This window comes from Ambystoma mexicanum, chromosome 10 (genome assembly GCF_040938575.1).
Source record: "Ambystoma mexicanum isolate Mex_15411 chromosome 10, UKY_AmexF1_1, whole genome shotgun sequence".
NCBI classification, from domain to species: Eukaryota; Metazoa; Chordata; class Amphibia; order Caudata; family Ambystomatidae; genus Ambystoma; species Ambystoma mexicanum.
Window position 1 is genome coordinate 725,907,069 of NC_090932.1, and position 10,555 is coordinate 725,917,623.

The 10,555-nt window shown below is 46.7% G+C and overlaps 1 protein-coding gene across 3 annotated transcripts in view; it reads right to left on the reverse strand.

The window, feature by feature from the left end:
- Positions 1 to 8,072, reverse strand: part of HLTF (helicase like transcription factor) — a 1,760,895-nt gene extending 1,752,823 nt beyond the window's left edge. Inside the window, exon 1 of one of the 3 annotated variants that reach the window (XM_069618321.1) lies at positions 7,819 to 8,072. In XM_069618321.1, coding sequence (XP_069474422.1) covers positions 7,819 to 7,838 — 20 coding nt within the window. In that variant the 5' untranslated portion in view covers positions 7,839 to 8,072. The remainder of the gene's footprint in view (positions 1 to 7,818) is intronic. The other 2 variants (XM_069618322.1, XM_069618323.1) reach the window with 2 other exon arrangements.
- Positions 8,073 to 10,555: the final 2,483 nt, after the last annotated feature.

Here is a 10,555-nt window from a genome sequence, read left to right on the forward strand (position 1 = left end):
CTTCCTATGTAAAATTTTGAGCTATTCAAGCTCAAAATTCGAAAAAGCAAGCACAGGGGCGCCGCCATTTTGTGAAATGGAGGCCCTCCTGTGCTGGCTTTTGCTTTTGCGGCATTAATGAAGGAAAAGCCAGCCAGCTGTAGTAAACAAAGTCTACCGCTGGGTGGCTTTCCCTTCATTAGTGCCGGGACTCTGAGGACGCGGACCAGAGACCAGAGCAGGAAAGCTGCAGCTGAATCTCGGTAAGTGCTATTTATTTTTTTTACAAAAAATAAGCACTAGCTGCGTTTTTTTTTCTAAGTTTTCCGGGCTGGAGGAGCCCGGAAAACTTAGAAATAAAACTGCAGCTTTAAAAACGTATTTATGTTTGCGGTCGCTTTTGAAGGGACCGCAAACATAAATACAACGTTGTGTTAGAAAACGCTGCGGTTTTTCGTTCCAAGTTTCTCAGGCTCCTCCGGCTCGGAGGAGCCGGAGAAACTTGGAACGAAAAACCGCAGCGTTTTCCAACACAACCGCGTGTGTTTCTGCCTGCTGTGGCTATCACTTTGGATCTCCGGTGCTCCCAGGAACACCGGAGACCCAAAGTGAAAGCCACAGCAGGCAGAAACACACGCGGTTATGTTTACATGCCGCGTAGTGTTTCTACCTGCAGCCGATTTCCCATTTGGGGCTCTCGGGCTCCCCGTGGGGAGCCCGAGAGCCCCAAATGGGAAATGCTACGTTGTCTGCCTGAATCTTCTTTTCCATTTGGGGCTCTCGGGCTCCCCGTGGGGAGCCCGAGAGCCCCAAATGGAAAAGCAGATTCAGGCAGACACAACGCGGTTGTTTTCTGCAATGCCGCATTGTGTCTGCCTGAATCTGCTTTTCCATTTGGGGCTCTCGGGCTCCCCGGGAGCCCGAGAGCCCCAAATTGAAAAGCAGATTCAGGCAGGCACAACACGGTTGTGTTGGAAAACGCTGCGGTTTTAAAACCGCAGCGTTTTCCAACACAACGTTGTATTTATGTTTGCGGTCGCTTCAAAAGCGACCGCAAACATAAATACGTTTTTAAAGCTGCGGTTTTATTTCTAAGTTTTCCGGGCTCCTCCAGCCCGGAAAACTTAGAAAAAAAAACCGCAGCTAGTGCTTATTTTTTGTAAAAAAAAATAAATAGCACTTACCGAGATTCAGCTGCAGCTTTCCTGCTCTGGTCTCCGGTCCGCGTCCTCCGAGTCCCGGCACTAATGAAGGAAAAGCCACCCAGCGGTAGACTTTGTTTACTACAGCTGGCTGGCTTTTCCTTCATTAGTGCCGCAAAAGCCAGCACAGGCGGGCCCCCATTTCACAAAATGGCGGCGCCCTTGTGCTTGCTTTTGAGCTTAAATATCTCAAAATTTTACATAGGAAGTTTTAAAACGGAGGATGCTAGTATTTTTATTTAATGTGGGCTATCTATTTTTGAAATAAACTTTTTTACTAGACCATGCCTTTAAGCCCCAATATACATGACGGATCACCTTTTAATAACCATCAAGCACATGTATGGGAGCTATAGCCAGATGGATTCTATATTGGCTTGTAAAATGAAGCCTGATGAGGACCCAGCGTAATACATACGATTCTATACAAGAAATGTGGACACAGGAAAACAAGACGGCATGGGATGAAAAAATATCCTTGTTTTACCACATCTTAGTGGGGGCAGGGGGCTCCCTGCAGATGTGCAGACTTCTTTGGAAAAGACAGTAGGAATTAAGGCAAAAGGGTGGCCTGAGATACAGGCAACAATTGTACACTATTGCAAAAGAAATCAGGAGAAGGATTAGGAGACAGTCGATAATGCAACAAAAGCAGAACACAAATTAGTTCAGAAAAGACTGGCGAAAATACATATGGAAGAAGCAGTACTCACAGGGTCAGTTGTCATTCCAGAAGCTCAGCACGGAAGGCTTCCAGTGGCCACAGTAATGCAGCCAGGAGGTTGCACTCAGGTGCCACCCAACCAACAGTGGAGAACGGTGCAGATGCATCAACAACCCACATTCATAAATATGCAGCAGCCAAGGGTCATGCAGGCCGGCGTAGGAAATATGTACGTGAGACAGTATCCGAATGGGAGAGATATTATGTACGTGGAATGGGGTACAGGGAAATGACTCTACATTTCGGAGTACAGTGCTTCACATGGGAGAATTTTGGACATTTTGCCCAAACATGCCCACTTAGTGCAAAGGCAGGGCAACAACAGCAGACATGCATGCAGCAGACTTCAACAGATGCAGGTAAAGCCGCAACAACTACAGATACAGCCCAAACAAACAGAGTGTGCCAACCCAGGGGCAAGTGCAGGTACAAGGTGGGAAAATGGCACGAACTTAAGGTATAGTGCGCGTACTTCAGACACAAATACCAGATGGGGTAACAATACTGCGACAGGACACCGTTACGCTCACCTGGTTTCCATGGGGACGCCACCCAGCCCTGGTTGGATGATTTGCACTCTCGAACCCTCTGCCGGTCCCTTGTTAAGGCCTCTGGTTAAAGATGGGTCTGCAATATAGGAGAGCTGGATTCAATACCCGATTGTCTTTATGTTTTCCCACCTCCCTTGGCCTCAACTCATTCCTCCCCCTTGCGCCTTCTCCTCACCGTAATGTTGTAAAAGGTGGATTCTCCGTCCTGCTCCTCGTGGCAGGGGCACGTAGATGTGGGGGGCGAGCAGCGACCAAGTTACTTTACTGGTGCAAGCCCCCCTGCGGGAATCAAGGCCTGCTGCGACTCCATAGGTTTGCTGCTTTACAGTCTTTATATGCAGTTATTATGATCCTCTTAGTTCGAATAATGTCTTGCTTCTTTCCGTTTAGGTATGGAAAGGTATTTTGGTGTTGTCATGCAGTTTGAAGATGAGCATGGGCAGGTAGGTGAAAGCACAGTGTGCACGATGATGTCCGGTGAGTAATGCGCGATGCGTGGCACTGTTTTGCCTTTTATATTGCTAACCTGTGTCTTTTCTCCTTGCAGGTTGAGATGTTCCTCGCCGAGTGTCGTAATGTTCCAGCAATGATACTGACCAGGAGATGACTACTCAGGTAAGGATTGTGTGGCTTTCTTCATTCGTGAGGAAACGTGAGTAAACGCTTACTAATGCTGTCTTTCTTTCTCCTCTTTCCAGGTTATGGTATTCCAGGATGCATGCGGTGCCGGATGATGGAGTTCGTACCTTCAGGTGAGTGGAACTGAAGTCAGCAATGGATTGAAGGCAAGATACTGTTCCAGGTAAGTTTCATAGTGTTCTTTCTCTCTCTGCAGGTCCTTGGTTTCAGGTAAGCTGGCATCAAAGAACTGGACACAGTGAGCGTTACGCTGCCCACAGAAGAATAACGGAAAGCATGTTCTGCTGTTTCGGTGCGGTTTAAATAGTCTCAGGTAAAGTAGTCCAGGGAAAATAGTCCCAGGCCTGCCACACCCAAAGTATTCCAGGTAAAGTAGTCCCAGGCTTGCCACACCCAAAAGACTAGACCACATAGCTCAGTTCCTTGTAACTGAGCTATGTGTGTGCCTCCATGTTAGCTGAATCCCCCCACACCCAAGTTAAATAGTTTTCATGATGGTTATGAGCCTTGACTCCAAGAGAGTCTTGGTTGAGGTTTTAAGGCCTTTGACCTGGCCCTAACTGGAAGGCTGACTTGCCAGTGAGGGCCAGGGGCAAAGGTCATGACAACTGTACCCCAATACCCAGGAGTGACAATGGTGGGCGGGAACCCATTTACGTCATTCACAAACACATTTCCCCAACAGGGGTGCCCACGGGGAGTGCAAATGTGTACTGTTCTAGCAGTAACTGAAGACCCTGAAGAGAAACCAGAGGTAGTAGTTCAGATAGGCCAAGGGGATTTTCCTTTCTTATAGATACTGGGGCAACCAGATCATGCATCAAGGAAGAAGGATTTCCATTATCTAACAAAGTTTGGACACACCAATTTTGAAAGTTGTTATGACAAAAGACTTACTACTGACAATAGGAACACAGCATATTGTAGCACCATTACTATATTAAAAAAAAGACACTCATCAATATTCCGGGAAGGGACCTACTCAGTAAATTGAATGCCACAATTTCATTTTCAGAAAAAGGGTTGGTGTGCACCACACCCGGAATGCATCCGGCACGGGTGACAGCATTTATTCAGGCATATTATGTACACAGCACAACGCGAGGGATACCCACACACGGAGGTGTTTTTGTACAGGGTACACGTGTTGTGTTGATGGTTGCCAGGGATTAAAGGGAAGGTGTTCAAACTGTAAAACACATTTTTGTTCAGCCCAGTGTCCCTCTTCGGTTAGTTCAGGCACACACACTTTCCTGTACCTAGAGGAAGTAGGGGTACGAAAAGACTATATTATACTGGTAGCTACTGATGAGAACAACATGGAGTGGCGTTCAATATTATGTATTGATCCCACCCTGACATTGACAGGAGGAAGAGACAGAGTTGTTTGCAACAAAAGACAATGAGGAAGGAGAGGGAGTGTTCGAGCCAAGCATACCTTGTCCAGTACACATAAAACAAAGGGCTGTGCCCCCAGATGACTTGTGACAAAACAAATAAGGCTCACTATTTGCAGGAACATTTGGAAAAGGTGCCCAAGAGCTACTGGACAACAGGACCCCATGATGTAGGAATACTTAAAGGGGCATTTCACATGAAGTTAAAAGAAGGAGCACTATTGCCATGAGTAAAAGCAGTACCCACTTTCTCGGGAAGCAGATGAGTGCATATACAGGACACTGCATGCCCTATAGTGGCATAATACAGGTGAGTTCATCATCTTGCAACACAGCCATCTATCCGATTAAGAAAGTAAAGTGAGGGGTGTCACGTTTAATACAGGACTTATGCTCTCTGAACAATATCTTTGAGGCTGAGTATCCATCGTTCCTCAAACCTGCGACAATTGTTTGCAGCATTCCCGCGAAGGCACAGTACTTCACAGTAGTTTACTTAAAAAACACCTTTTTCTTCATTGCACTACATCCAGACTCCAGGTACCTCACTGCTTTTATGTATCGCAGGATCAAATTCGAACATACTAGAATGCCACAGAGGTTACGTGAAGGGCTTAGCATCTTCAACAGAGTAATACAAATGGGCTTGAGCAATTTGCAAGCACAGTAATACAGTACACTGATGACTTATTGGTGTGCAGCCCAACAGAAGAGGAATGTAGGAAGTACTCAGTGACACTACTAACTTTGCTGGCTGACATAAATACCCATAATCCGGTCTCAATGCCGTTAAATCCCAAACACAAGAGACTCCAGGCATTTGAAGTGGTTCTGTCCCACTGATGGCTCCTAGAGCCTTGCAAGAACCAAAGACATCTTCAAGTACTTTGACAATTGCTGCTGAAAGTGGACAGAGAGAAATTACAGTACTGTCAAAAAGAGGTGGTTTACTTGGGTCAGATTGTGTCGGCATATGGGAGGAAAATAACAAAAAAAAAAAAAAAAAAATAGAATAGAGTTCATACACAAAACTCCATGACCAAAAATGGTGAGAGAGGCAGCAGTTTTTGGGCAATTACTGCAGAGCATCGGTTTTTGATCATTGCACATACACTAGGCCATCGTTGCAAGCACTAAAAGATGCACAGAAAAACAAAAAAAACACAGAAAATGGACAGCTGAAATGAGCAAAAGCTTTGACGATCTAAAATGCGAGTTAGCACATGCACCAATGTTAGCAACACCCAATTACAAAGAAAAATGGTGTGTTTTCTCACATTCAAATGGAAAAGTAATGACAGCAGTCATTACTAAAGGAACTGTGGTGCTTCCACTGGCACTCCAGTTTCCCGGTTCTAGCCGCCCAACTATGGAATACACAGGACATTAACATTAGCCCCACATTCGAAAAATTTGGAAGTCACGTCATCATATGATTACTGAATAAAGAGTAACTATACCCACCTCACACCGGACACCTGTCCTTACACCTAAGTTGGTCCTGACACCTCTTAGCACCACTATACCTTGTGGTGATAAAACTATTTCCTGCATTATGTATATCACTTGTATTTACTATTCTGGAATCTGTATATATAACTATCTTGTAACCGTTATCTTCACCTTAAGCGCCCAGATACCTCTGGGTCAGGCGCGCTATATAAATAAAATAAACCAGCAAACAAACCAAGTGCCTTTATCTACATCAATGTCAATTAGACCCCTTAAAGAGCACCAGGTCAACTGTATGGAAGCAACCAACTCGCCACTGATCAACTGCTGACGATGCAATGGAAGCATTGTCTTGAACACCAACTCAACCTCCTGGAAGCCACTGACTCAACCAGGCCGGCCGCCAACTCAATCCACTGGAAGCACTCGTCTCACCATTGGGAAGCTCGGCTTGAGCGTCCTGGCACCAGCTTGACTGAAATAAAATACCCATAATCCGGTCTCAATGCCGTTAAATCCCAAACACAAGTGACTCCAGGCATTTGAAGTGGTTCTGTCCCACTGATGGCTCCTAGAGCCTTGCAAGAACCAAAGACATCTTCAAGTACTTTGACAATTGCTGCTGAAATCCTTGCCTGTGCGCCAGTGTACAAACCAGCAGTGCCACTTTTATTGTAAAGTCTACTTTCTCTATGTTTTCCTCACAGGGGTTGGTAAACACTGTTTATTAGCTGGATGCATGGTTTCTAAGTTTAATAAAAGAACCTATTTTTATTTAATCAGTTGGACATTTTATCCACGTACCCCCATGCTATTGTTGGGTTCATAGAACCCAATTTGCATTAAAGCAAAGAACATTAGTATGTGCAGAATTTTTAATTTTAAACATGTCTTATTGTTATTCAGTAAGACACCCTCTTTTGAGAGAATGCAAGTAGGGGTCTGCAGTCTTAATTGGTCACACTACTCACCCAAGAACATTAGTATGTGCAGATTTTTTTATTTTAAACACGTCTTATTGTTATTCAGTAAGACACCCTCTTTTGAGAGAATAATGCAAGTTGGGGTCTGCAGTTTTAATTGGACACACTACTCACCCCGAGAAGAAAAAAAAAAGGTCTCTACATTGCAGGACATATATACCAGTCTTGACAGCTAAACAAGAATGCGAGGTATTTGCCTTTTCTGCATTCAGTTGCCCACGCCGAGTCTTTGATCACTCGGCTTCAGGACCGCTGGGAGTTTCCTGTTGTGAAGCAGAGTTGTCACACTTGCACAAGCAACCCACGCTTCATTGAGCAGACTGCGCAAAGAAGACTCAGCAGTGCTGCAGTTTTCTGAAGCCTGCTCGTTATAGCTCGGCGACCCCCCGAGTCTGGGGACAGGGCTGCAAAACATGTTCCCATATTCTCTGCGCTGTTTCTGTCTCAGCTCACTCACACTACTATAGATTGCCCCCAGCTCACGTTAAAAAAGGGGTGGAGGAGGTACACCTGTTAGGCTTCGCCTGCTTCACCTTTACGATCGCTACTACTTCAGTAACAGTGGGGGACCGAGTAGAAGTTGTATTCACTACTCATTCCACTACTCCTGCAAAGCAGTAGGGGACCAAAAGATGAATTATTGCATTCCGTAAAAACAGGCTATTTCAGAAGGAAAAAAGCGAAAATGTAGAACCATAATAAATTCGGACTCTTATTGTTAAGGGAGCAAAAAGCATAGCACAAGGATTTAGCAAGAGTTTACCACCATCATTCCCACTGTGACGTCATGTGAAGTCCTGCCTGACAGCCAACCTCCTACAGTACATGTTACAGCTTTTCTTCGCAACGCTGCTTCGGGCTCTCCCGCTCGCCGCCGGCTGCTCTCCATACCTCATAAACATCCAAGACATGGTGCTGCGGAGATGCTGAGCTCTCCGTGATGCAGGAAATGCTTCCGCTGGCGTCTTCAGCACTGGCAGGCGTCCGTAAAAGAGAGGTCACACAGAAATAAAGCCGACGATAGGGGGTGCGGGGGGGATTCAGCCCCAAACCACTGTAGCCAACTGCTAGATCTGAAACACTGCATACACTGCCGCAGATGTAAACAGCACGCTGTCTAATGCATGCTTCCAGAAGCCTTCGACCTCACGTCACAATACTGATTTTGCCGGCATAAACGAGAAGTCGTACTCTGATTGGTTGGTGCGAGCTTCAATCTACAGCTATGGCATAACTGATGTATGACGGTCCGATTTCCCCCAATCGGTACACACCTACTAAAAAAGCTCACTCCGGTTACACCAATCAATAACGTGGTCTTGTGAGTTTTTGAAAAACCAATGAGGGAGCAGACGCATACAAAAAGGGGAGATTCGAAAGCAATAATAAGTTTCGGGTGCCTTAACGCTTGTTTGGATTCTGGGTTGTGAATTTGACAGATAGGTTTCGATATTTCACAATGGCCGAACATGCGCCAATCCCGCCCTAAGAAAAACCAGCGGTGGCAAAGCCAAAGTCTGGCACAGAAGTATACTGTGCCCGCCACCAAGAGTACATTTACTTTTTTTGTTTACCCACTTAATTCCCTTGTTTCATTGGACTTCTAATAGCTCATATTGGCATTGAAACTTTATGTGAGCACTCGACTTTCCCAGTTCCACGTGTGAGAAAGCCCTCCAGTCCCTTTTTGGTTTTGGTGGCGTAATATCTCCAAAACACACCAAAACCAACAAGAAGAAAGCCAGAAAGGGGTTCCAAGAAGCAGTCTTTGTGGTTGTCATGACAACTACAAATGCTGTGGCATACGATTGCCAATGCACAAGTGTTAATTCCTGTTGTACTACGCTGATGTAATCCAATAGTGGCTTGTTTAATGTATTTTCTCCTAATCAGGAGTGTGGTATTTGCCCCTCACGGCATGCGGCAGGCCCCCCCAGTCCCACAGACAGCGGACACAAAGCTCTCAACCATGTATGTCGCAAAGGCGGGTGAAAACACCCGATTAGAGGCCCATTAAAACAAATGGACGTTCAGGCGGCTTGGCGGGTGAGTCAGCTGTTTACAAGGCGGGTAACACCCGCCAAAAGCGTGTGAGTTGAGAGCTATGGCGGACACGCTGTTCACTGTCCGGGCTCCGCACATGAATTGAAGCACAGCTGGAACACCCCATTTATTCCATGCAACAGAGTTATGTCACTCCATCGCATGTATCTCTTAAAGTGATACACCACACTCCTTTTCATAACAACAAAACAGTGGCAAACTCCCCCGCCCCAAACAACTTGGGAATGACATAGCAAACAGCCCGGGGTTAACTTTCAGCAACGTTCACGATCAAATTCATGTGTCCAGCACATTATCTTTCAGGTGAGCAGGGTTCCCTCGCCCACTCCGTTGCAGATATCGCCTGCCATCACTCCAGCACGGCCTCTACTCACCTGCGTCCCCATGCTCCAGGAGGACATGGGAGCGGTCACACTCTCCACCTTCGTCTGTCCCTTCTGCACACCTTCTTCCAGGCGACCCACTTGGCAGACTGTTCTCCCTGATCTTTCTGAAGAAGCTGGCATTTTTCGTGACTGTGGCGTTGCCGTCGGACGCTATCACCATTGACCCTTTCACAGACACTACGCTTATGGGTTTGGGTTCATATAGAAGCGACAACTTACGTTGTGGGTGCCGGATTCTCACAATTACTTCATCCCTCGGGCTCTCCTCTCCATGGCCACCCTGTCATCATCAATTTCTGCCGGTTTTCTGTCCCCCCGTGTCTGGCAGCTGCCCACTCAGACACCTTCTGAACATGGCCTCTGCCGGTGCAACCCCGGTGGACAATTGTGAGTTGCCCGATACTCCGATAGGAACCGGTATAGGGCTCTCTTGAGACAGTGTCCCTGGCCATTAGCTATGCGGAACCCCTTATTGAGAGTTCTAATGAACCGCTCAGCTTCTCCATTTGCCCTGGGCCGCATGGGGGTAATCTTGCGATGGTAGATCCCGTACGCACTCATGTGCTGGCTGAAACTCTCATCTTGAAACGGCAGCCGGTTGTTGGAGCACACCACCTGTGGCAGTCCATGAGTAGCAAACACCCTTTCCGAGGCAGCTGCCACGTCGCCAGATCCCACAGACTCCATGAACTCCACTTCGGGTGTGTGTCTCTTCCTGTCAAACCAAAATCTCTGTGCACCGTTTCCCATGGCTGTGTGCTTCGGGGCATGGACTCAATGGATGGCTCAAGCTACGCTGGGGCCGCTGCCGGCACCAGATGCATCCGGCTACAAATTTCTCCACTTTTCTTTCCAAATCAGGAAACCAGATGTTCACCCTCAGACGGGCCTTGGTTTTGGCCATTCTCTGATATCCCTGGTGAGCCAACGAGATCACTTGTTGAATCTTGCTCGTCAGGACTACCATTCTGCCCGCGCTCAGCAGTAGGCCTGATTCAGCGAATGACACCCTCCATAGTTGTTCCAGGGTGATGCGGGCCATCTGGGTTCTCTTGCTAAGTCCTTCCAGAAGGATCTTCCACTACCCTTTCTGCAACACACCTCATAGGAGGCCAAAACACTAATCTTCCTCTGAGGCCTTTCACAGTTCCTTGATGGGCATAGAGTTCAGAGTAGAA